At 41.4% G+C, this 27259-nt stretch overlaps 1 protein-coding gene across 1 annotated transcript in view; it reads left to right on the forward strand.

Moving 5' to 3' along the window:
* The first annotated feature begins 628 nt into the window (after window positions 1-628).
* Window positions 629-27259, forward strand: part of WLS (Wnt ligand secretion mediator) — a 102970-nt gene continuing 76339 nt past the window's right edge. Inside the window, 1 exon segment of the mRNA XM_045978414.1 lies at window positions 629-993. Within this exon segment, the coding sequence (XP_045834370.1) occupies window positions 888-993 (106 nt within the window). The 5' untranslated portion in view covers window positions 629-887.

Genomic DNA, 27259 nt, shown 5'->3' on the forward strand with positions numbered 1-27259 from the left:
TATATATATAATTTATTTATTTATTTATTTATTTTTAAAGAGCCAGGGTCAAGGCTCTGGAAACCCATGCGATGGGGGATAATGTGGTAATGAACAGTGGTCTGATTTGGCTGGAGCACAGGGTTCCTTCACGAGTGCAGTGGGGGGATTTAGCTGGGTATATGCTAAGTAACTGAGGCTGGGATCAGGTCAAAGGAAGCGGAAGACTTTAGTCTGCATCTCTGTGCTTTGACTTAAGCATCTTTGGGTCCCTTTAAAAAATTCTCCTCCTCTTTCCTAAAGAGAGTTCTAGCAGTTTCGGGTGGGGCCCATTTCCTAAAGTCAACGCATAAGTTAAAGGTCTGCAAAGCTGTCCGTGGATGATTTAAATCTCGCACCAGAAAAGGAAACGTGTGAGAGGCGGAGTGGGAGGAACGCACTTAACAACAACATCAACCCCCAAAGGACACCAGCCCCGGGCGGGACAGACTGCCAGCCAGACCCTAGAGCGGGACGCCAGCACCCTCCGGAGCTCGCAGCCCAGCACTGGCGCGCAAGGGGGAGAGGAAGAGAGGGAGGGAGGGAGGGAGGAAGCGCGAGAGGGAGGGAGGAAGAAAGGGAGGGAGGGAGGCGGCGTCATGTGATCCGCTTCCCTGCTCCTTTAAGCGTCCACAGGCGGCGGAGCGGCCACAATCACAGCTCCGGGCATTGGGGGAGCCCGAGCCGGCTGCGCCTGGGGAATCCGTGCGGGCGCCTTGCGTCCCGGTCCCATCCTCGCCGCGCTCCCACACCCCTGAAGTTTTGCAGCGCCCAGAAAGGAGGCGAGGGAGGAGGGAGCGTGAGAGGAGCGAGGGCAAAAAGCACACCCTAAAACATTTCAAGGAGGAAAGAAAAAGGGGGGCGCAAAAATGGCTGGGGCAATTATAGAAAACATGAGCACCAAGAAGCTGTGCATTGTTGGTGGGATTCTGCTCGTGTTCCAAATCGTCGCCTTTCTGGTGGGAGGCTTGATTGGTAAGTGCGAGAGCTGCAAACTTTTCCCCCTTTCTGTCTTTTCGGGCCCCTTCCCTCTTTGCCTCTCGGGCTACTTGTTACAGTATCACTGCCTTGCTTCTATGATCTAATTAGTCCGGCTATTGTGCTTAAGAAAGCAGAGCTCCATGGGGCTCCGTGGGGCACAATCCAGTCTAGTGGCTAAGAGAAAAGGAGGGGGAAAAGTTTTGGCCTAGTTTCAGTATCCACTTGAAAGGAAGGAGGGGGGTGGCGGGGGTGGGAATCTAAAGCATGGCGACGGATCGCGCGAGGAAGCGCTGGATTACAAAGTTGATTGCTGCTCCCCCCGCATTTTCCCGCGTTCCCCCCTTTTCCTCTCCGTTCCCTCCCAATCAGCTCCCGGAGGGCAACGTAATCGACTTTATTGGGAACAACAGAAGAGTCAGGGAATTGCGCCCGGCTCTAACCGAGCCCGGCTACGGGGCTGTGATCATTGCCGGTATAAACGCATTTGGTCTTCTCGGCTAGGGGGTGAGAGTTTGCGCGTTGGGTCCCGACCTTCCCGCCGGCTGCTCCCTTGCCGCACCCCCCACCCGCCCGTCGCGGCCGCGGAAGGGTCCGAGAGGTGGGCGCGGAGGCGGGATGCGGTAGGGTGCGGTGGGAGAAAGTCCTTGACTGACGCCGCGGGAAGTTGGAGAGGCAGGAGGGGAAAAGCGTATCCGAAAGGTGTTGCTGTTGGCCCCCTGCCCTCTCGCGAGTCTCCCCTCCCCCACTTCTCAGAACCCCGGGAGCCGGTGATTCTGAAGCGCCCCACCCCCCCGCCCCGGTCGTCCCCGGGCGCCTAGCAAAGCGGCTCCCCGCAAGTGACAGCTCCCCGGCCCCTGGCGACGGCGCCTCTCCCGGCGAGCACCTCCGGGACCTTTGGGAGCCAAAGAGGCTTCCGGGTGAAAAAGATGGTCTCACGGATCTTCCACTCGTAAAAACTCCTTCTTGCTGTCTCTCCATCTCCATCCATCCTCTAGCCTGGCCGCACACTCGCGTTCCCTTACCCCTCGAGATTTAGGACATCCCGGCACAAACTTCAGCGCCAACTTCGCGACGGGCGCGGATGGGTGATTTTGCTTTCTTCGCGGATCGGTGAAACTTTGCGAAGTGGAGAGTCCACGGAGGGGCTTTCTCTGCTTGTCCCTTTGCGAGAGTCCGCGCGGCGCGGGCGTGAGAGCTGCACAGGCTTGGGCACCTCGAACCCTGTGTGTGGCGTTTTGTCTCCAGACTTGGGTTTGATGGTAACAAATTAAAGGGAGTCTGGTTCTGTAAACCACTGTAACATCCAAGCTAATTGTTTTAAACAAAGGAGAGTGGGTGAAGCTTCACCGAGGCAGAAATTTCTGAAGGAGATCCTGCCTCTCTGTGTATGTATCCACAAAGCAGAAAGGGGTTCAGAGTTTTCCATGCTCATATTCTCAATTTGGGACACACAGCTTAATCTTTTATTCCTAGAACGCTCACCACTCAAACACATAAACACACGCGCGAGTGCGCGCGCGCGCGCGCACACACACACACACACACACACACACACACACACACACACAAAACGGGGTTTGGCTTTCCTGTTAGGAGCTCCTGTTTGGCTACGTGCAATCTCCATGTTTCCCTGTATTGGATTTTTCTAGGCTCCTGATACATTCTCTGCTGAGAGCTGAAGGCAGCCTTCCCTGTGCCCTCACAGTGATTATGCAGCGGTTACAATTACACCTCTTGTCTCCCTCGATGAGCAGTTGCAGTTAGATGCCATTGGATCTTGTGTGATTTCAGTGGCAGACCATAATTAAAATTTCTTGCACCTTGTGCTTTCAGAATTAAATTGGCCTATTATCCCTGTCTGACCTTCATCCTCTTTGAGGTTTTGCACAAGCAGCGAACCATTACACATAGTTCCCTGGTGTTTGTTGGTGTGTGTTTCTTTCTTTCTTTTTTTTTTTTTCCTAAGAAGCTGATCTCCTAGCCTTGAAGAGCCCATTATCCACTGTTGTAGGTTTCTTAGGGCACTTCTTGAAGTAGTATAATTTCTAGCATCTTGGTACTGTGGAGAAAGGTGCAAGAGCGCTGGTGTGTAGCTGCTGGATATTAGAGTTGCCGTAGGATCACAGCAGTTGTATGTTCAAAGAGGGGCTTGTCTGGAGCAAGTGGTGCCAATGGTTGTTTTTCCCAGAGATTTTGCCTGGTGACCGTACGTGATAACCATCTCAAAAAGTTTGTGATATTTCCTATAGCTAGATTCTTCTCAGTAGGTAAACTGCTTTAGTTCCAACTTCCTTGAAAAAAAAAAATCTACATGTAACACTTCTTGGGGTAAGTTGCGTAAGTTTACTGCTTAGCTCCCTTCCTTCCCCAATTGCCAACGCTGTGTCCCCACTCTGGCCAGAAGACTATAAAGATCAGAACCAGTTCACTTTAAACACTGAATAGTGACTTAGCCTTTATCTCAACCATTTAGAGGTGTTTTGTTTTTTGTTTGTTTGTTTTTTCTCTTAAAGAAATCTAGGAACTTGGGTATGGTACAAGACCCAAATATGGGGGGAAAATACCAACAAAAGGTAAGTGGGATGTTTTCCCACCGGACTTCCCTAAAATGAAAAGCTGGTGAAACTGAGCAAAGAGTGAAATTTCACGAAAGTATAGGAGTGAAATCAGTAGTTGAAGAAGCAGTTTGTAGGCTGGAAAGTTGAAGTAAAGTTCAAAAACCTCCTCGTCCACTCTTGCCAGTGAGAAGAGAACGCCTTTACTGTTCAATTCCACTGATAAGTGGGAAGTCAGATGTGGGGTTGGGGGCAATCAAGTGTCTTTTCAGTACACCTGTAGAGGCCAAGTGAGAAAATGAAATCTTCGCTTTGAATTGGCCATAGTATGTTACTTTTTTTTTTTGGTAGCTTCTTTTTGATCTCTGTTATCCCCCACCCATTGAAGAAAACATGGCAACCTAGTAAGAGGAGGATCTGTAATGGCAAAGCTCCTGATTGTAAGAGTTTAAACGTTTTTTTTTTTTTTAATATTTTATTTATTTATTTGACAGAGAGAGATCACAAGTAGATAGAGAGGCAGGCAGAGAGAGAGAGAGAGAGGGAAGCAGGCTCCCTGCCGAGCAGAGAGCCCGATGCGGGACCCAGGACCCTGAGATCACGACCCGAGCCGAAGGCAGCGGCTCAACCCACTGAGCCACCCAGACGCCCCCTGATTGTAAGAGTTTAAGTAGCCCATACACATACATACAAAACACAGCAACCAGCCACCACCCCCAAACAATCATGACAAACCATGCACTCCAAATTGACCAGGCAAATCACTTAACCAACAAGTTTCATTTTCCTCATTGGTAGAGTTTTAGATAATGATTAGACTGGTATTTGGTTGCAGCCTTCTAGAATTGATGGGGAAAATTTAAACATTAGATAAAAAGCAAATAGGAGGGATTGGTTTTTCATGTAGCCAGCTTAAATATTCCCCTATCCCAGTGGCCTTCTTAGAACCAAGTTTTTTTTTCTTGTTTTCTGCTTGTTTTGGTTGTTTTGTTTTTCTTGTGCTGATGTCTCTGTACTGCAAACTTTTAATGATATTTTGTAAAAAGACTTTAGAAAGCAGTATCTTATATGGTAGAATTTGGGGTATTCAAAAATTCACTGAACTATGCCATGCCTCTGTAAAAACTTTGAGCCATTGTAAAATCATACATCTGATTGTTTTCTTATGTGTTAAGAAGGGTTCTTAAGTGGCTAGTTTCTTTAGTATTTAGAATATATTTAAACATTTAAATGTTCTAAATGTCCTAAAGGAAGAGAAGATATTTTAAAGATGTAACCTAATCTTTATCCTCCTTAAAAATAAGCCTTCAGAAAATGTACAAAAATAATTTCCCTTTGATTTCATGTTTGGTAAATTTAATTTAGGTATCAGCAGCTACAGGGGTGGTAAAAGAGGGGCAGGGAAGGAGATCATGTACCCTGAAACAAGAGTGCAACCTACTAAAAATCATGAACTTGAATCCCTGGCCCATTATGTGCAATTTGCTCAGCTTCAAATTAGTCATGTCTGGGGGATATAATGGTTGAAAAAGCAGGTCACTGATCCCACCTGTTCTAAAACTGTGAAAAGTATGAAGATCAGAAGTGAATGAATAAAAAATGATTGCATTGTTTTAAGCATACTATAAATGAGACTATCCCAAACTTAAACTCCGAATAAATATCATATTTTATCTTGAGAGAGGGTTGTGTTCTTTCAAAAGCTTACCATGAGTAACCTTTTTTGTTTATTAATGCTGAGAATATTTTATATATACACACACACATATATATAGAAACATATATAATCAGTTTTCTCAATTTTTACATGGACTTATTTACTGCTTTTCAGTTATATAGCCCATATTATTGTGCTGTTGTTATTTAAATGGGAACTACTGATAATCTTGATTGTGGTCCATTTATGTGAATTTTTGTTTCTGGTACTATTGTTTATTTGGAAGCTGCAGGATTTTAAGAAATTAAGTAAAATTAGAATTATGCAGATATGTAAAGGTTTGCTTCTCAGTACATTAGATTTTAAGCTTATTGTGGTATATATTATATTTTAGTATATATTGATAATGTAATGCCTATAATCCTATAGTGTTTTGGTAGCTGGTGAGAATCTCAAAAAGAACTCATTAGTTGGCTTTTGGTTGATATTATTCCACTTTTTTCCCCCTGTATTTTATTCTCCTTTTCGTTTTGCAGAATTTCATACCTGACTAAACCATGTCATCATTTTTTTTCTCTTTGTTAAACAACTGGAGTATCTAACGTGGTTTGTAGGAGTACTGTGCAATCTCAAAAATTCTTCTGTAAAAAGGTGGGAAATTTAGTGGAAATTACATTATTGACTTAAAAATTAATTACTTGGTTATTGCAACAAAATCATTTTTGTTGTAATAATTTCTAATCATGCTTTCAGCTAATCATTCTGTTCAGCCTGTCTAGCCTTCTATTGGAACTTTGCCTTTTTCCTCATTCAAAGTGAGAATCATTTCCTTGAGATAATCATGTCATGTATGGCTTTGTAAGGTTTTTAGATCTCCTGCCTGACTCAGATCTAGACTCAAAGCCTTTCCTAGCTAGTTGACATTATGCAATAATCTGGCCTTTAAATTTTTAAAAAAATTCATATAGACTGAAGAAAGATTCTTACCTTATCTTCCTCGTAAAGGTGTTTCTATGGAGATTTAGAATTTGAGATTGTATGAATGTCCTTGGCTTAGAGCTCATATATATCACCTACCTAACATGCAGAATATTGATTAGAGCCTGCTGTGTGCCCAGGATAGAGTTGCAGTGCCAGCTGGGAGTTAGGAAAGAGGGGACTTGAAGCCTGAGTAACCTAGGAGAGCCAGAGGTTGAAAAGAGTGCTTCTTAATCCAAGTTCACCACTAAAAGATTCCCTATGATGAAGTGTCTAGCGTCAAGGTAATTTTCACTTATTTACTGAGAACATGTGAAACGAGAAGCCCTGTTAATTATACTGTCAAATAATTATATTAATATTTCATTTTGAAATAAATGTACTACTAAAATAATATAGCAAATGTTTAGCATGTTAGTTAAATATGCCAGACCTTACCCAATTTAATCCACGCAAAGCCTTACCAGATTGGTAGCACTGTACCTATTTTGTGTGTAAGTAAACTGAGATTACCCAGTGAGTCAAGATTATCCAGCCAGTTAGGGTCAAAGCTCTGAGTGGACTCCTGTCCATCTGACATCAGAGCCACAGCCCTCAACCATCAGGTTATCCTGCCCCCATCTCCCAAAGCCTTGACTTTTAAGATTGAATAAAAGTGGTTTAAATCCTGAAGGAGAGGATGAGTAACACTATAAATGGAGCTGCTTTCTCATTTTAATCATTAGGTAACCCATCAAATGGAAGAAAAAAAAAATCCAGTATGATGATAAATGGAGTTGAGCTTTACATAACAGCAGTGCCTGGCCAAGGCTAAGGGAGGACACCTTTTGAGAAGTCTGCATATGCCCATCTGACCAATTTCTTACAGGTTCAAACTCGTTGCTGTAATGGTCTGAATCATCTAGTTGGCTGAGCAGCTAAGTTCATTATCCATAAAAGCATTTGAGTTCTACTTTAAGGAAGATTACTCTATTTTGTTTTCTCAAGTTAGTGTTTTAACATATTTTTGCAGTTACACACATCAGGACTTTTCCAAAGGAAGAAAAGGAATCAACTGGTTGGAGAGGCTTATAGAGGGTGTGGATTGGCAGGGTAGAGCAAGGGAAAGAAGAACCTTTTACTTGAAGTTGACAGTTCTCTTCTCCAAAGGAAATTTCTGTTTGTATACACACCCATGCCTAATAACGAGAGCATCTCAAAGAAGAGGCTTTCTTGCTGACTCCACGAATAGGTACATTTTGTTCTGTGGAAAAAATGCTGATAGACTTTGTCTATTCAGACTGCTCTCAGTTTTGATAGAGACTCTTAAGAAATGATGGGAGACAGGGACCATCAAGACGTGAAATGATCATGTCTGTTTCATTTATGTCTTGTGTCTTCTCTGAGGGGTTGTAAGGGTGGCCTAATAGAATAGACAGATGTGCCCAATGTGGACATTTCTGAGAAAAGATTCTGGATGGGGAGGAGGATGGGGGTGAAGTGGAGCTTGAGGCATTGGTGATTTCAAACTTGATGATGAAATGTGTTGCAATTACCATTTTCATAATAAGGCTAACCTAAAAGGATTGCTAAACACCAGAAAAGAACAACTTGTGTTTTAGAATACAAAAATACTTAGGTTCACCTCTTTGCCTTTTACTACCACTTCTTTTCCTCTGCTTCCACCATGTTCCTTCTCTCATTAAATTTTATAGGGAGCAAAAGCAATAATCAGATTGTCCTCAGACCAGTAGTGAGGGATTTGGTTAATTATGATTTGTTGCTTCGTGAGGATTTATTGAGTGGCTTTGGAAAGTATTTTACATGTACTGAATCAGAACTGTCTTAACGACCTAGAGAAGCAGGTGCCTTCTCCAGATCTCAGATGTATCAGATGCTCATTTAAGGAACTTTCCAGAGGGGACAGAGACAGTAGATGAGAGGGCAGGTGCTCAAGCCACATGATCCTTGACCAAATCCTAAGTCATGTCCTTAAGTCTAACGCCACTCTCCTGTTCCCTCAGTTTCCATGAGTGGGATAAAATTGATTCTACACAGATTCCATAAAAGATAGAAGCTCAGTCTCCTCCTTTTCTGTTTCTACCTCTTTCCCAAACCACATACTCCGATCACTGCATGGTACTAATCATTGCCCTATTACTTCCTAAACAGACGATCCCCATTTTGAATACAGCAGCCATTGTCAATGTTGACCAGTGCTTGCAGACCATGCCAGAGAGGGCCAGACCTGAGAAAATAATGCCCCAGCTCCCTCCAAAAAGAAATTCTTGCACACAGCAAAGAGGAACTGAGTTGTCATTGAAAATGTGTCGAAACAACCAAACTTCTGAATGCCCTGAATGCCTCCTGGATTTAGCATACAGAATGGATCCTGCATATGCTGTTGAATACAGGAGAGGGGAATGTGGGTGTAGGGAAGAAAAACTAAGCCCTCTATAGACCTACGAGGCTATCTCTTTGGGACATAGCGTGTACTTGGATTTCTAAAGCCTATAACCAATACCATCCACTTCTTCCAAATTGAACTAGTGTTTCTATCCCTGTACCTTTTAAAATTCTGGGCCTTCAAGGGCAATTTTCTGCTCCCTCTTTTTCCTTTCTATTCCATTCTCTTAGTATTTCCTGGTAAAGAGGTGTTCTTTCTTCACTAGCCCCTAGGAATTATAGGGCCTTCTTAAATTCCTTAATTCCCTGGGTTAACTCAGAGGCTTGATCCACAAATAGACATTTCCAAGAGAGCAGAGGTAATTGAAAGAAGAGGCCAAGTTATGACATTTGTTTTGGCAAGGCATTATGATTTTTCGTTAGAAAGAAAGTAACGTATCTGTAAATGATTGGCTCAGTTTTTTTGCAAAGCCCAGATACATAAGCTCATGAGGCTCATGAGTTAACTGCTCCCTAGTCCTGGCTGAGCCCCTGCCAAAGAGAGAGCTCCTGATCTCAAGGCAGCATCATATAGTGGAGGGAGACCTGGCTCGGGCTTTGCAGACTGCCTGTGGTCTCAGTGATCTCAAGTCACAAGAGCTTCTTGGCTTCCCCGTTGACTGTGATGTGGGACAGAGCCCTCCTACATCATAGATGATGGCAGTGAGGGGCCACCCTCTCCAAGACATGGCACCCATTGGGCTGTCTCACTGAACCTGGCCCACCAATGATGAGATTCCCAGAGGACTTTACACTGAAGCCATCTGCTTAACACCATATCCATCTCTCCTACTTTTTTTTATTCTGTCCCTCTGTCTTTCTAGATCTGGGGCAACTTAACTATGACATTGTTTATTTTCTGTTCTTTTTTTTTTTTTAACTTTCTATTTATTTATTTGAGAGAGAGCAAGAGTGAGAATGAGAGAGCACAGAGGGAGAAGCAGACTCCCCACTGAGCAGGGAGCCTAGTACGGGGCTCTATCTCAGGGCCCAAGATAATGACCTGAGCTGGAGGGAGATGCTTAGCAGACTGAGTCACCCAGGCATTTTCTATTCTTTGTCTTTATTGAATTATTACACTTGGTCAAATACCTCCAGATTCAGGAGGTATGGGAATCACCCAAAATACATCTGATTTGGGTTTGAGAGTGCACAGAGAGATTATTCTGCTTTCTAACATTAATTCCCATGTTATCGCCAAATGTCTCATAATGAGCCTTCCCCAAATGGTAGATGTTAATATTATTACCAGTTTTTAGTAAATAAGAGTGCAAGTCTAAATCATTGTCCTAAAGCATGCACGGTTTATTCCTGGGAGAATTCCTCATGCTTATATTTGACATCTGCTCATTACTTTTGCTTTATACACAATTAAAAAATATATTAAGTAATTTCTGTACTCAATATGGGGCTTAAACTCACAACCCTGAGGTCAAGAGTCACATGCCCCGCCCCGCGCCCCACCACTAAGCCAGCCAGGCACCCCTGCTTTATACACCATTTTAATGGAGGCTGGGTGTGCCATTTTCTAAGTCTATAACAGTTGGGATGATCTGCTACCAAAACTCACCGGCAGCAGAGAGATGTTGGAGTATAGTAGGTGACATGAAAACAAAGGAAGAATGCCCAGGATTTTGGAGTCTCCCAGATAGAGGCGAGTCATTTCACATCTCAGGAAGCCCCCCTTGGTGACCTCGTTACATTATAGGCCAGTATGACAATTTAGTCTGCTTGTGGGCCTTCTCACTTGCCATGAGTGCCTTTGTATACTTAATATTCTTTAAGATTTTATTTATTGATTTTTGTGAGACCGCACAGGAGTGCACGCAAGTTGGGGGGAGGGGCAGAGGGAGAAGCATACTTGCCCCTGAGCGGGGAGCCTGATGTGGGGCTTGATCCCAGGACCCTGGGGATGTGACCTGAGCCGAAGGCGTATGTTTAACTAACTGAGCCACCCAGGTGCCCTGTATACTTAATATTTTTAGCAGTGGAATTACATACAGTGTTAAGCCCTTCTGTTTGGATTTCAGAGAATACCACAGAATCTAAAACAACAACTAAATTCCTCCCTTGCCTGCTGAGTGTGGTACATGCCCTTTCTCCTGCTTGAGAAGATGTAAATTTAAAACTTCAGTAATAATAATAAAAAAAAAAAACCCACAACTGTGGTCCTTACTAATCCAACCAAAGTACCATCCTTGTGTTTAGTTTTAGGACTTAATCAGTCTGAGGTTTCCTTGTCTAAAATTCTGTGACAAACTTTTCTGCTTTCAGGGAATGTCTGGTAGCAAGCATAATTCTGAAGTCGTAGTGAGTCTGGGGGAAGTGACATGCCCTATATTTTTTTGGTCTGTTTTGCATACAAAAGAGACAACAAAATTGCTCATTCTTTATCTCTGCCATCTCTTTACTCTGAAGGTAATTGCAAGCAGAGAATTCAAATTGCCAAAACAGAGCTTAAAATGTTGAGAGCTCCATGCCATTTTGACTGCCATGCATATTCTTGTAATTCCAGAGATATAAGTGTTATATTGTAAATTCTGCCTCCTCTGCCTTTTTTGTTGAAAGTAAGCAGAGTCACAAAGCACTATTTTTTCTGCATCCTCTGATTTAGCGGGATTTTTTTATTGAGGTATAATTAACATATCACATTAGTTTCAGGTGTATATAGCATAGTGATTTGATATTTGTATGTCCTGTGAAATGATCACCACAAGAGGTCTAGTTACCATCTGTCACCATACAGAGTTACAAAGTAGTTTTTTCTTGTGATGAGAACTTTTAAGGTTTAGTCTCTCAACAGCTTTCAAATGTGCAATACAATATTATTGACTATAGTCACTGTGCTGTAAACTAATTATATCCCCAGGCATTATTTACTTTATAACTGAAAGTTTGTACATCTTGACCTCCTTTGCCAATTTTGCCTAACCCCAAACCGTGTTCCCCTCTGTTAACTACCAATCTGTTCTCTGTTTTGTTTTGTTTGTTTCTCTTAGTCTGTTTTGTTTGTTCATTTGTTTTGTTTTTAAGATTGAGAAACAAGTGAAATTGTATGGTATTTGTCTTTGATTTATTTCACTTAGCATAATATATTCATGGTCCATCTTTGTTGCAGATGGTAAGACCTCACTCTTTTATGGCTCAGTAGTATTCCATTATATATATGCACCATATACACATATACACCATCTTTTTTATCCACACATCTGTCATTGGACACTTAGGATGTTTCCATAGCTTGTCTATGTAAATAATGCTGCAATGACCATGGGGATGCATATATATATATATATTTTTTTTGAATTAGCATTTTCCTTTTCTTTGGATAAATGCTCAAAAGTGGAATTGCTGAATCATATGGTCATTCTATTTTAATATTCTGAGGAACCTTCATAGGTTTTCCACTATTTACATAGTAGTTGTACTAACTTACATTCCAGCCGTACACCAGGGTTCCTTTTACTTCACATTTTTGCCAACACTTGTTATTTCTTGTCTTTTTGATACTAGCCATTCTAACAGGGGTGAGATGACATCTCTCTGTGGTTTTGATGTGCATTTCCCTGGTGATTAGTAATGTTGAATATCTTTTCGTATGTCTGTTAGCCATCTGTAGGTCTTCTTTAGAAAAATGTATTCAGATTCTGAGCCCATTTTTAAATTAGATTATTTGTTTTTGTTGTTGTTGTTAATGGGCTGTGTGAGGTTTTTGTTTGTTTGTTTGTTTAGCTTTTTAAAGTAGTCTCTAAACCCAACATGGGCTCAAACTCATGACTTTGAGATCAAGAGTTGCATGCTCTAATGTTCTACTGACTGAGCCAGCTAGGCACGTGAAGTTCTTTATGTATTTTGAATATTAGTCTCTTTGGGCTATCTGTTTTGTAAATATTTTCTCCCATTCAGTAGATTTTCTTTTCATTTTGTTGATGGTTTCCCTTGCTGCACAGAAGCTTTTGAGTCTGTTGTAGCCCTGCTTGTTTATTTTTGCTTTTGTTGCCCTTGCCTTTGAAGTCAGATCCAAAAAGTCTTCGCCAAGACCAATGTCAGGGAGCTCGTCAACTATGTTTTCTTCTTATGGTTTTAGGTCTTACATTCAAGTCTTTAATCCATTTTGAGTTCACTTTTGTGCATGGTGTAAGATAGTAATCTAATTTCATTCTTTTGCATGTAGCTGTCCAGTTTTCCCATTTATTGAAGAGACTGTCCTTTCCCTATCATATATTCTTGTCTCAAATCTTGACTTTCAAGTCTCTGTTTAACATGCTTGTCTTTAGGTGATCACAGCCAAAACCTGGGTTCCATATTTTATTAAATCCAGCCAAGGCAAATCAAGTCCTTTTGAGGCCCTGTTCTTTTTATTCTGGGTTCTTATAGATTTTATCTGCTCTCATTTAGGTTGTAACTTGCCCTGAGAATGGAATGCTTTAAATGTGGAAAAGACACGTCCCGCATTCTTTCTTTTCTCTGTTCTGTTGAACCAGTTGTGGCTTGTGTGAAATGGGCTCCAACTTTAGCCCCAGCATGCCTGGGTAAGGGAAGTTGAAGATAAGATTTTTACTGAGACTTTGAAAAGACTGAACCATGGGGCCTGGCTCTCACGTATAGAACACACCTCTGTAAGCTTAGAAAGGATCAGCTTCTTCAGAATTGTAAGTGGGGGGGTGGGGTAGGGCTCAATTGTGACAGGAAACCCTGGGACCTTGGGCATCCTTTTAGTCACCCTTCCTCTATTTTACAAAGTTTGCAGGTCCCTGAGAGAACTGGTTTGAATCTCCAGCACCGTTCTCTAAACATACCTAAACAGAAAGAGTCTTTCACTATGAGAATGTGATATTTCTGGATAATGGTTGATGAAAGAAATAAACTGAGTAATTTGTAGACACAAGATTTTTAAACTAAAAACACTTAAGGTCACCTTTCAGTTAGCATGTTTCTTTTTTTATAGGTATCAGAAGAATCTTCCCATTCCTCTCTTCCCTAAGTCACACCTGTTAAAAAAAAAAAAAAAAGGTGGGGGAAAGAGAGAAAATAGAGTTTGGGAGAAGGATGAGCAATACATTTGGGATTTGAACAAAATCAACATAAGCATGTATTTGAGACAGTAATATTTCTTTGTCAGGACCAGGGTTAGGTACTGATTCCAGCTCCATCCAGGGAAGTCCTCTGTCTCACTTTAGAGTACATCTCCTGGCTAAGCAGAACTACTGCAGTAATTTTGAAAACTGCCCTTGATGACTTGGGCTTCTTATGGGATTCCTGGGAAACAGTCAATCTATAAGGAAGGTGTTGGTTCAGGGTTTTCCTTATGATGTTTCTGTTTTTGATAAATGTACTGATCCTTCCATTCAGAGTGATCAGATTTCTAACTGATCGCATGTGGTTTTATGGCTGATCAATGGGTATGATCTGGTTTGTTAGCAAACTTTTTTTGTCACTTAGACAAGCCGTTTATGTGCTGTGAGCCTCAGTTGCCACATCTAAAAATTTTCTCCTGGGGCACCTGGCTGGCTCCGTTGGTAGAGCATGTAACTCTTGCTCTCAGGATAGTGAGTTCAAGCCCCGCACTGGGTGTAAAGCTTCCTTAAAATAAAATAAAATTTCCCCTTCATAGGGAGTTTATAGGGTTTAATGAACTTAACTTAGCTGTATCTCTGTGTTAGATCCATCCATATATGTTAGCTATTTCCCTGATACAAATTGTCACTCATTAACTGTTCAAGGTTCATTCTTTTGTCCTTTCTGTCTCTCTTTGTCTCTTTCTTTTCTCTCTCTTTCCTCTCTTTTGAGTCATCCTGTTTGGTTAGGCTCATGGCAGGATATTTCTGCTTCTTAGTGTATATAAAATTAGAAACCCAGAAGCCCTGCTTGATAGCCTTCTATTAGGCACAATCCATGCAAGCCAGCAATTTAGGAAGCATGTCATTTACCCATTTGGTGAATTAGAGTGATTCACTTTTTGAGGCAGTTAGTGATAGTTTTCACCAAGGTTTAATTTGAATCCTAAATTTTGTCTTTTAAAATGCTGGACCAGTTTTCAGAGCCCTTTATAGCATGGATAAGCCCAGGTAGCAAGACTTTTAAATAGATACCACTCAATGCGTGCACAAGGTATATTCGTTCCACCCATGCTTACTACAAAATGAATCCCAGTTGTTCTGTTTTAAATTATAAAATTGAAGTCATCCATCCATGGGGAAATTTTTTGCTTCCAGATATAATGTAAATGACAAAGACCTTTGAAAGTCATACTTTTAGGAAAAAAGTGATGATCTTTTTCTTATAAAATATTAACTACTTCTGAGACATTATCTATAATTATAATGCTTTATTATAAGAAATTATAAACAAAAAATAAAGATGAAAATACAATCTCTGTAAGACTGTAAGCTACATGAGAGTAAGGAAGGCGCTGATTTGCTTGTCTTTATCTTGAGTGGTTACCACAGCACAGTGTAGCAGAGCTGCCCAGAAATACTTAGAGAAGAAAGAAAGAGACAGAGAGAAAGGAAGGATGGAAGAAAGAAATAAATAAAGAAAGAGGAAGGAAGGAAGGAACGTTTTGCGTTTGGTCTTATTACAGAGATAGCTAAAATGCTTCAACATTAAGATCTGCCCCCAAATTTGTGACATTGTATTCCAAGCTATTCTTTTATAATTAAATGAGGAGGGATTTCTTATTATTCGCTTGAATTTAAAATATTGTGCCACCTTCACTGTTTGTATGCTTTGATATAGAGAAGTGTATAATTTTTGCAGTTTTGGGAAGGGACTTTCTCCTGTTACATTGTGGAGACTAAGGCACAGAGGAGTCACAGCAAGACAGTAAGATTGGAAGGAAGTGTCCTGACCACTAGTGGAGTGTTTCATTATCCATACCTATGGTTATGCTGATTACTGTTACGTCTGATCTACATATCTGGTCTTCACTTGGCCATAAGGGCAGAGAATTGACTGACTGCTTGGTTGGTAAAGTTTGCTGGGAGGAAAGACCACACTGCTTTCTGTATTTTTCAAACTTCAAATAGTCCAATGAGAACGTCGAATGATAATGGCAATTTTGTGCTCTATTGTCTTTAAGAAGTCCATGTGTTTCTGCTGCTCCGTGAAGGCTGGTTTTAGGGGCTAGGGGGTTCTTGAAGAAGACCACAGTTTCTTTAATTTTCTATAAGCTCTTAAAGATGGGAAATGCATCTTTCAGAGTTTCCCTCCTAAGAATGTCACTGACGCATCTACAGCTCTTCAAAGAGATGGGTGATCTATTTATGATGTCCAATTTCGTAACTGCCCTTGACAAGAAAGCCTAACACATTCAGATAACCACCTCTGCATTCCATTGTGTTCAGCCTGAGGACTGGTGTGTGGGAATGAATTCTTGCACCTAGTCTTCAGGTTCCTGAAGGGTATGGAAATGTGCGTGCTGTGCTCATTGTGTGCCTGAGGGGTGCTGTGCTCATTGTGTGCCTGAGGGAGGAGAGGAGCTCAGGCCTGTGGACTTTTGAGTGGAGCAGGTGGAGATGGGAGGAAAGGTTTGGGAAGCAGATGTAAACTGGGAGGGAAGGAAATGAAAGCCAAGGAGAGAGCTACTGGGAAGCTAGACTTGGATGTCTCTTAGCTAGAAGGAGGGGTATGGGGGGAGAGGGACGCAGAGCCGGCCTGAAGTAAAGGGACAAGGAGGCTCTGGTGTTGGGAGAATGTAGGGTCTTGAAAGAAAGGTGACAGGGGTCCCTCCTCAGCTGGGTCATCATGTCATCCTGTACTCTCTCCCTCTAAAATAATGACACTTTTTTGGGTGTGTGTGTGTGTGTGTGTGTGTGTGTGTGTGTGTGCACGCGCTATGGTCCCACCCAGGACTCTAAAGACTGGCTAAAACCACCCTGACCATGGGAGTTTGCTCTTCTAAATGTAAGCAGGAACTGTGGGGTTGGAAGAATTGGAGGCGCATCCCGGCCCCACCACTTGCTGGTTTTGTGGCCCCAAGTAAATGATCTCATCTTAGGGTCGATTTTCCTTGTCTCTCAAATGGGTAAAATGGGAGCAGTAATGTTCATCTCATGACATTTCTATGAGGATTAAATGACACAAGTGAAGACATTAAATGAGATGAGAATGTGTACAGTGCCTGGCAAATAAATAATAAGCACTTAGAATATGCTAGGCGCTATTTTTTTGTTAGTGTTATTCTTTTAACCCAGGAGGGAGTTCCTGGGGCTGATTCACTGGGAGTCCTTTGGGAAGCTCACCCAAGTTTTCCACCTGCTGTGAACCTGGCCATACTGGTTCAGAGAGATGTAGATGCTTCTAGAGTCAGGTCTAGGTTGCCTTGTATACATTTAAAATCTAGAGATTAGGATCAGACATTTTCATTCCCTCCTAATTTTTATGTTTTTGAACAAAAATACAATGATGTTAAAGGCATTAAAAACAAAGGAAAAAATCCTCCTGAGATCCACCATTTTAATACAAATACATGTTAATTTTTTTCTTTCTCTTTGTGGCTGAATATTTCTTTCTTTTTTTAAAAGATTTTATTTATTTATTTGACAGAGAGAGAGAGATCACAAATAGACAGGCAGAGAGAGGGGTAAGCAGGCTCCCCACTGAGCAGAGAGCCCAATGTGGGGCTGGATCCCAGGACCCTGGGATCATGACCTGAGCCAAAGGCAGAGGCTTTAACCCACTGAACCACCCACGCGCCATGAATATTTCTAATTTCATATAAAAAAGTGGAAAAGTCTAGTTAGCAGAGGCTGAAAAGTTTATTGTTGATGCCTTCACCAATTGAATATTTACTTTGGAAATCCAGCAGTCAGCTCCTCCTCTCCTCCTTCTAAACTTTCCTCAAATACTTAACTCAAGATTGCTTGTTGAACCATTGAACCATGGGAAATTCATTTTCAAAATCTGCTTAATTGCTGTGAGACTTTTAATTTGTTCTGGATGATGGTGCTAATGTCTGGGAACTGGGACGGAAGCCCTCCGAAGTTGTTAATTCAATCAGCCGCTGTGCCCCTGCCATGCCTAATGAAGGAGGGGGGGCATCCAGATCCTTCTCACAAAGAGGCTGGGTCCCTCCTGACCACCGCGTCAAAGATGAATAAGAGAGGCCCCACAGTTAGGTCGAACACTTGGGGCAAATTACCAGGGTGTCGGTCCACATTATCCAAAGCCCTGGGTTGTACTTCTCAAAATAATTATGGAGTAGATTTTACATAGGACCCCAGAGTTTGAAGGCATGGATGGGTTTTGTTCACACCTGCTATTCGGCAAGATTCTTTAATCACGGAGGTTCTGCGTTGGCTCTGTCTGTAATCTGTAAGATCATAAACATCACCCCCAGACCATTGATATTCCTGTTAACCACTGAAGTTTTCTGTGGCGAGACTGGTGAAAGCTTGCTCTGTCCTCATGATAAATTAGCTTGTTTATTCCTCTTCTGCTTATTTCTATCCTGCTGTTGATTAGTGTAATGAAGCAGAAGTCCATTGTGTGTGTTCATTGGGTAGCGATCCTCTGGCACCAAAGGGGGTAATTGAGTAGAAAGGCAGAATGCTGTTGGTGCATGGGAGAAGTTAACACCACATGAGGTCACCAGGCTTCAAGCTTTAATCAATGTGGACACAATGCAATTGAGATTTTGAAAAGGGTTTGTTTATAGTGTGAGAGTAAGGGTCAGTAGTTAATTTGAAATGCTGTAGGTGTGTTTTCCTTGAACCAAGAAGGTACAGAGCCTGTGTCATAGAAGATTGTAAATATCCTCAAGGGAGGGATGTAATTGGGGTAGAGGTTTAAAAAGAAGGACGTTTGAGAACTCCGGTGTACTTATTATTGACCCGTCCATGCTTGATTTAAACTTTTACCATTCTTCAAAATGGGAAAGAGACTGTAGAAGAAACACTATATAAGTCTGTAGTACAGAGGCACAGCACTACCAAGACACAACTTTCTTTTCTTTTCTTTTTCTTTTTTTTTTTTCTAAAGGGGTGATTTCCTTTGGGAAGATATTTGGAGTTCTATTAAGATACTGCTTATACTAGGACTCTGTGCTAATTCTAAAAGAACTCTAGGTCTCAGAAGCTTCTATCTTTTGAGATTTTTAATTGGCCGTGGCTTGAATGAGAGAATATGAAAACTATCAATCCATCTACTTGTTCAGACTGCTTTCCTTTTCCACTTCAGGCTCCCGTCTATACCAGGTATGACTGTCTGTTTTTTGAAATATCTTTGGCATTTCCCACCATTATTTAATACCTCAGTTTCAACAGTTAGAAACACTGTATTTTTATCATCCTCCTGGCCAGTTTGAAAGTAAAGACAGCCTTGTCCTTTTGTTGCAGGAAGTTTTGCAGGCCAATGTCTGGCTCTTAGAAATGACTACGGGAAAAGAATGTAGAGATGGTGGGAGAGCCAGAGGCTTGGCATGGACTCCTGGGGGCTTTGTTGAGTCTGTGTTAAATTTAGGTGATGAATTCATACTCTTACTACCTCACATTTCTGTATTGCTTTTATCCTTCAAAGCAATTTCTAGAAATCCTCTCACTTGGTCTTAGTAATAGCACTCTAAGTTAGGTTCACCAAAGATATCCACGTTTCAATGTTATGGAAAGTGAGAGGGGGAATAGCTGTGTTTGGTGTGAGTTTTGTTTGTGAAAGTTTGACTTCGTGAGATTTGTTTGTGGTGGAATTACTCTGGGTATTTAAGTTTTAATTGCTATATGATACAATGAAGACTGGGGAAAAAAGCCTGTGTTTTTTTTTTTTTTTTGGATACAGAGAATGATTTGTCATAGAAGTCACTGTATGTTAACCAACATTACTTTTTAAGCTGTCTTCAGGGAAAGTCAATGCCATCAGGGATCCATTTTCTTTACCTCTACCTGGTGTAACACTCAGATATTCCCCCAAACAATTGTTGAGTATGTAAGGAATATCTCTTTGAAGGATCAACAAATTTCAGTCTCCTGAGAATATCCAGATGTTTTGGTCTTTTTTCCTCAGCAGAATCTGGGTCTTTAGAACCCTGTGGTAAATCTTAAGAAGGAGCTAGGGAGCACCTAGTTGAGAGTGAAACTAATTTAGTATGTTTAGCCAGTGAATGGGGTTGTGGCGTGGTCACTCACTGCATTAACACCTCGGTGTGCCTTCCTCTGTTATTTGTGTCATGCCAGTGTAGAGTCCTCAAAAGGCCATTTTTGATGTTGGTTTGATATCCCATAGAATGGATGTGCCATAATTAAGTTACCCAATTTCCTGTAGCTGGACACTGTTGATATTTCCATTTTGGGGGCTGTATTTTCGCAATAATGGGGAAACCTTCCTTGTATTTAAATTCTTGTTCCTGCCCTTAATCATTTCCTTAGAAACTTCATTCTGTGAATTTATCTTAGGTCACAAGGCATGTTCATGAGGCACCTGGGTGGCTGACTATAGTGTCTAACTCTTGATTTCAGCCTGGTCCTGATCTCAGTGTTGTGAGATGGAACCCTGTGTGGTTGGCTCCACACTCAGCAAGGAGTCTCCTTCCCTCTCTCTTTCCCTGTTGCCTGGCACCTACCCCTGCTCTCATGTATGGGCACTCTCTCTCTCTAAAATAAATAAATAAAAATTTTTAAAAAAAGGCATGCTCATTTTTAAAGATTTTGATTGCAACTACCAACTTGCCTTTCAGATTATTGGTGGTTATTATTAATAACCACCACAGAACCCATTGGTTAAGTCTGGAGCACCTGGGTGGCTCAGTGTGTTAGGAGTCTGCCTTCCACTCAGGTCATGATCTCAGGGTCCTGGCATCGAGCCCCACATAGGACTCTCTGCTCAGTGGGGAGCCTGCTTCCCCCTCTCTCTGCCTGCTTCTCTGCCTACTTGTGATCTCTCTCTGTGTCAAATAAATAAATAAAATCTTAAAAAAAAAATCTGAAAGTGTTCATCTTCCTGCCTCTTGGCCAGTCCTGGGCATTGTTTTTATTTTCAAAAGTTTTTTCATGTGCCAAGAATATCTTCTATTAATTTACATGTCTTTGATTACTAGTGAGAATAAATCTATTTTCCTTTGCTTTCTGGCTATTTATATTCTTCTGCGACTTACTTGGTTTTTTCATTCCTTTATTTCCATCCCTATAATACTAGTTCTTAGAGATTAGGGAAAGAGAGAAGACTTATTGGGGAGGATGGTTCAGCCTAATTCTATTGATAGCAGGACCCTGAGTTGCCCTATTGCACTAGCCCCTCTCCACTCTCCATCTGTGCAGTTGAAGCGAATGTTCTCCTCTATCTCCAGTTATAGGCACTTAACCAAGCCACAATGAACACATGGCTCAAATTAGTCTACTCAGTGAGAATTCTGAGGCTTGTTGGAGGCTGCCAGAAAGAGATGTCTTTTCCTTTTCTTGCTGAACTTGAACCCAGATAATATAAGCCTAGAACTGTGATATGAGCCCAGAACTTGAACCCAGATAGTATGAACCTAGAATTCACCCTCTAATGAAGTCTGAGAATGAAGCTAATAAAATATAAGGTAGAATTCAGTGACTATAGAGAAGTGAGATCTGTTCACATAATGTGATTTCTCAAAACAGCTTCTATCTAAAGACTGTTCTGTCTCTGGACATTTTTCAGCTTCACCTTGTTAATTGATTGATTCATTTGATTTTTGCTAAAGCAACTTTAAGTAGTATTTTCATTTTTCTTGCAACCAAAAGACCCCAGACTGATTCACTTACTGCATCTTGGTTTAAGAATAGGTTGATGGAGATCATTGCTATATTGCAGAAGGTGTGTTTGGAGGGTTTGCTCAGGTTTCATGGAATAAGTCTTCTGTAGCAATAAAAGATAAAATCAGGTATGGACCCAACCTCTGTGAGACATAGCTCTTCCAGAGTAGTGGTTGAAATGGGGTGTGTGTGTGTGTATTGTACCACCGTTGGAGCATCAAGTAGCTGGTGAAGATCATTAGTGACAATTCCTGGAGCTTGACTAGGCTGCTGGCTTTGAAGTGAAGCTCATTGCAACACATACTCCCGCTGAGCTGGATGTCTGTGTGAAATGGATGGCAACAGGATGTCCCAGCGGCTAAAATGAGGTTCTTGAAGGCAGAGGAGAAGCTTTAATGACCACCCAAGCAGAGCAGTATTTCTGGGGATGGTTGGGAAACTTGAGTAGATGTCACAATGACTTGATGTTTCTTTAGGACATCCTAGAGTCTGTGAAGCAGAACAAAGAGTGAGGCATGTGACTATATACATGTGACTATAATCCCTGAACTGGGTTAGTGATGGGCTACAGATGGAAGTGCACATGTGGTTCTTGCCTTGGACCAACTTAAATTTGATTGGAGAGACAGGATCAATAACATTAGACAGTTTGTCATTAAGGTCAATGTTGAGTGAAATAGAGTGCATTCTAAGCATTTTTTAGATCAGATAAAAAGGTTTTTTTGTTTTTTGGTTGTTGTTGTTGTTGTTGTTGTTGTTGTTTGAAAAACTAGAGTTTGACCTGGGCCTTTAAAGCATGGAGTGGTCATTTGAAGCACAATTTGGTGTACATAATCTTTGACAAGACTCACCTCATTTAAGGCACTGAATTAAAAATGAGGTTAATAGAAAAAGCCATGAGCAGAATATCAAGAGATCTAACTCTAGCGCCCATTGCCTCCCTAGACGTATCTTTCAATCCCCATGCTGCTGCTTGCTTTTATTATTTGCTAAGGGGACCTAGTAATGCTTTTTTCTTGGCAAATAAAAACAGAGGCATGTCTTTCTCAAAGCCAAATATGTTGGCCTTTCCATCCATTTCTTTTCTTTTTATTAGAAAATCCTTAGTAAATTTGTTTAGATGGTGATTAAGGTACATTTTAGTACTTTACTGAGTTCTGAGTAATGTAAAGAGGCACAAGACTTGCTCATCTGCTCATCTATGGTGTTAGGGAAAGAAAGCACTGGATGTGAAATGAATGAATTTGGGAACTGACCACTTGCCGGCTGTGAGACTAGGTTTGCTTTTAGTATCCCAATCCTAACCTACCATTAGAGCAATAGGATCTATGATAATAATGTATAAGAAGATGGAGATGATGGCGTAGATGGCGCTTATCTTTTGTAATGCACCAAAGAAAAATCAGCACTGTTTTAGCTGAGTAGATAGGCAGGACATATTCCAGAATATTATTAAGGAAACAAAGCATATTATAAAATGTTAGATAATATTAATTGAACATTTACTGTGTGCCTGGCAATATGCTAAGTGTTTTTTTTTTTTAAGATTTTTTTAAATTTATTTGACAGATGGAGATCACAGGTAGGCAGAGAGGCAGCCAGAGAGAAAGGAAGGGAAGCAGGCTCCCTGCTGAGCAGAAAGCCCGATGCGGGGCTCGATCCCAGGACCCTGGGATCATGACCTGAGCCAAAGGCAGAGGCTTTAACCCACTGAGCCACCCAGGCACCCCGTGCTAAGTGTTTTATATACATCATCTCAACTGCTGAGTTGGTTGAGTTGGTAACAAGAACCTTTGTCTCACTTTTCTTTTCATTTTTAAAGGTCTTAGAGATAGGAGGATCCTTAATAAAGCAGTGATTTGGACTTCCTTAACTTGTTAGTTGTATTTTTTTTTAAACCCTTTATTCTAAAAGCAATGCCTTTAGGGGACAAAACCTGGAGGTGGTTGTAAATTGACCAGAAGGTTTACAAATACCCATAAGGACGGGCATTATGTTAGACATCGTGGGCAAATCCATTCAGCCCAGGGCCTTCGGTTGGTATTTTCCTTTGTGAACTCTTTTGCTGAATGTCCCATCATCCTTTGTTGAGATGAGGTCCTGTTCATCCTGTCCGCTTTCACAACATGAATGTTTTAGGAACTCTCCACAGACTGGCTGGATTGTCTCTCTGGGCTATGAACAGATTGTGTGGGTGATGAGACAAGTAGGAAAAGACTCAGCAGTCAACAAAGCGAGTGGAAAGCTCTTTCTCTGGCTTTCAGAATGGAGCTTAGACACAAAGGAAACTTCGTTAATCATGCCTCCTTTGTAATCAGAATGGAGGAGGCATTTTTTTCAGCCACTATTATTTTGTCCTCTGTCTCGTCTGAGTTAAACCAATTGTTAATACCTAATTGAGGGGTTAAAAATTTCCCAGACACAGCCAGGCAAAATCAACTTCACTTGATAAAGGAGTGGGTCAGTTCTGATTGGAAAACCAAGTCAGGTGTTCTGTGGTGGTGGCACACTGGTCTGGTAGGATATGCTTGTCTGAGACCTACATGGTGGCAACTTTGTGCTTAGATGATAAAAATTTCCAATGTGGGGGCGCCTGGGTGGCTCAGTGGGTTAAAGCCTCTGCCTTCGGCTCAGGTTATGATCTCGGGGTCCTGGGATCGAGCCCCACATCGGGCTCTCTGCTCTGAGGGGAGCCTGCTTCCTCCTCTCTCTCTGCCTGCCTCTCTGCCTAGTTGTGATTTCTCTCTGTCAAATAAATAAAAAATATTAAAAAAAATTTTTTTCTGATGTGTGTGAGATGTGGGGAAAAGATGGGTAAGACATGGGGGCTCAGGTGAGCTTACAAGATTCAATCACTTTTTGGTACTAAGTTCCTAAAACTTCAACCTAAAACTAAGTTCTGAAAACAATCACTGAAGGAAAACTTTAAGCATCTCAATTACTGAGCAACCTTGGGCAACTTACTTGTTTAATCTTTCTGTAGTTGCTTTCTTAGAAATCAAAGGAGGATAGTAATCTTTGCTACCCATTTAACCAGCATTGTGTAAAATAATGAGACTGTAAATGCTTTGAGTGCCCTGGAGATGAAGAGATAGGGAAAATTCTCTTACATATTATTCATATTTAATATGGAAAGATGAATCAGTATAGTTTTTTTTTTTTAAACCTGTTATGCTTTCAGCACCTCCCTTTTATAAGGGAAGCTATGTGCCTTAGCAGAGGTTGACTTTGTAATAATTTAATTTTCCAAGACAAGTCCTGCAAATTTACAGTGTGGTTGATTTTCTTAGAGGAAAGTTTGAGGTTAGCCCTGTCCTCTCCATTCCTGACTTTAGTGGTAAGATGTTTTATAACAAATTCTTGGTTGAAGGTGAATCAGGGGTCATGAAACCAAAGGCAATATTAGTGTTTACAAGAGAGCTAATCAACTACTACTCTAGCTATGCCCTCGCTGTGTGTTTGCCTATTTTCTTTTAATGGACTTTTGAAGCCAAAATAGTGAGAGGTGGCTGTAAATTCCAAGGAAGAGGCGTCAGTGTTTTATGGGTTGCAAGACAGAGGAAAGAGTGACCTGATTTTTTATCTTCTTTCTTAACCCTAGTGCCCTATCTCTGGGTCATCTGTTTAGAGCAGAAGGAAAAAATCCCCCCCAGAGTCTTCCTCTTGTATATTGTCTCACCGAAATATTTTCTTCCCAGGCATGACTGGAGTTTACCTCTCCTGTTATGGTGATGAGCTACAGTTGTGCTTCTGCCCAGTGGAAACATCCACCACCCCTACCCGCCATTTTCTGTTTTCAACAGGAATTGACTATTTCCCAATTCTTCATAGAAGCAGATTCTTGTTTTGTAAGGTGCCTGAGAGTCTGTCTAGTCCAGCCTTACCCACCCTGGGGTCTCCCAAAAGGCACGACCTCCCTGCCATCACCTTCCCATTCCAGTGATGAATTAGTTGTTCTCTAGACAGCTTGTTTAATTTTTCAGTCCAGTTGAAACACTATGATGGTTAAATGTTCTTTCTTATCATTTAGTGGAAAACTGGCTTCCATTATCACATCGTAATTTCCACTTAAAAATCCTGGATTTTCCTTTTGAAATAATCTAGAACATGTGCTTCCCTTCTGTTAGATGGCGGCCTTTCAAATAATTGAAAATGATTACCATTTCTGTCCGTTGACTTTCTATATTCCAGGTGAAAAACACTTCTTGTCTGATTTTGACTCCTTACCATACTTGCTGCCCCTCTCTGGCGATTGTATTCCTAGTCAAGATTAACTTTATCTCCGCTACTATGGCAACTAGCTGCTGCTTGTTGTTTCTACTTAGAGGAAACCACCATTTTCCTGTTTGCAGTAGAAAATCCATAATTTAAAAATCAACATGGTAATGTCCTTAGAACAAAAGCATTTATATTGCTGGTGGTCAGCTTATTGCAGAAAACCGTGGGTTCTGTGACAATCTGTGCTCTGGCCTCACCATTTTTAACTCCTGTAATTTACACCAAATGCATTTCCCAAGTATCTCTCTGCATTGGGTTTTGTCATTAGGAGACATTAGTGTGGTATGAGTCAAACAGAGACTGTAGGCTCAGATGAAGTTATGTTCAAACCCAAGTTCAACCACTTACTGACTATGGCCTTGGATGAGTTATTTACATCTCAGAGCCTCATTTTACTCCTCTCTAAGTGGAGACAATATCTGCTGCTTCTGTATAAGAATAAAAATCAATCAAGTTAAATCCCATAGCCCAATGCCTGGCACTTGTGAAATTTCCAACAAATGGTAACTGTTATAATCATTTATAATTTGTAGATGACAGCTTGATATAGGCAGCCCAGCAAGTGTAGGCAACTGTACGGTCATGGACTATTGAGAACTTGGAATCCCTATAGTTGTAGACTCTGAAAAGGGAGTTTCACAGAATGGCTTGTGGGGTAGAAGTATATCTTCTAAGCCTGAGTGGTTGGGATAAAACAGGGGGTCTTAACTAGGAGCAATTTTGCCCACAAGGGGATATTTGGCAATAACTGGAGATATTTTGGGTTTTTACAACTTGCTGAGGGAGGAGGGAAGATGCTACTAACAACTAGTGGGACTAGGTACTAGCATCCTACATCGTACACGATGGCCCCCAGTTATCCAGCCCCAAATGTCAGTAGAGCCTAGGTTGAGAAACCCTGGGATAAAAGGACCAGGGCAGGTCATCCAGGAATATTAAGAAGGAATTGGCAGGTGTAGCTCTCAGATGGTAAGGAGCCTAGACTTTGGACAAAATATTGACATAAGATGATGACCTGGTATAGCTGTAGCTCTAACCCCATATAGTCTAACCCCATAATACTAATGTGCCTGAGATAGCAATCCTTTCCAACTTCCCAATGTCATGTGCTAACTAAAGAAATCCTGCCAAAGGTTTATATGACGTTTTTGTGCCTGTTGTCTTATTTTTTTATGTTGTCCCTACTAAAGACATGACTGATCTAATTGGTCCAGTTTTGAAGAAGTGATTCTGTCACAGAAATGGGCAATCAACCAAAATTGAATTTAAAATAATTTAATAATTTCAGTTCTTTATATATACAGCCAAAACATGGTGAAGAAGACATAATCTGTAGCAGTATTTCTAGAAATCCCTCTTTCCCTTCCCCTCCATTTGATGCTTCTAGCCTCCTCCAGAATCTCTCACAGACCTCCTCTGAGAAAACTGTTCCCCCAACCTAAACCTATCTTCTCTACTGGCCCCTTTCTCGACTGTGTATCATGAAAACCCAGAGAGTTCATCTGGCAACAGCTGAACTTTCATGGGGATGGGTGGGGAGGAGGATAGGTGAGGGCACTCAACAGAACAGACAAAAAGTATTCTTTGTATCTGTTTTTTGGGGTGGGAAGGAGTACAGAAGGCCCATGTTAATACTTTTGGCTATAATTATTTTATCA

The sequence above is a fragment of the Meles meles genome, chromosome 1 (assembly GCF_922984935.1).
Source record: "Meles meles chromosome 1, mMelMel3.1 paternal haplotype, whole genome shotgun sequence".
Lineage (NCBI taxonomy): Eukaryota > Metazoa > Chordata > Mammalia > Carnivora > Mustelidae > Meles > Meles meles.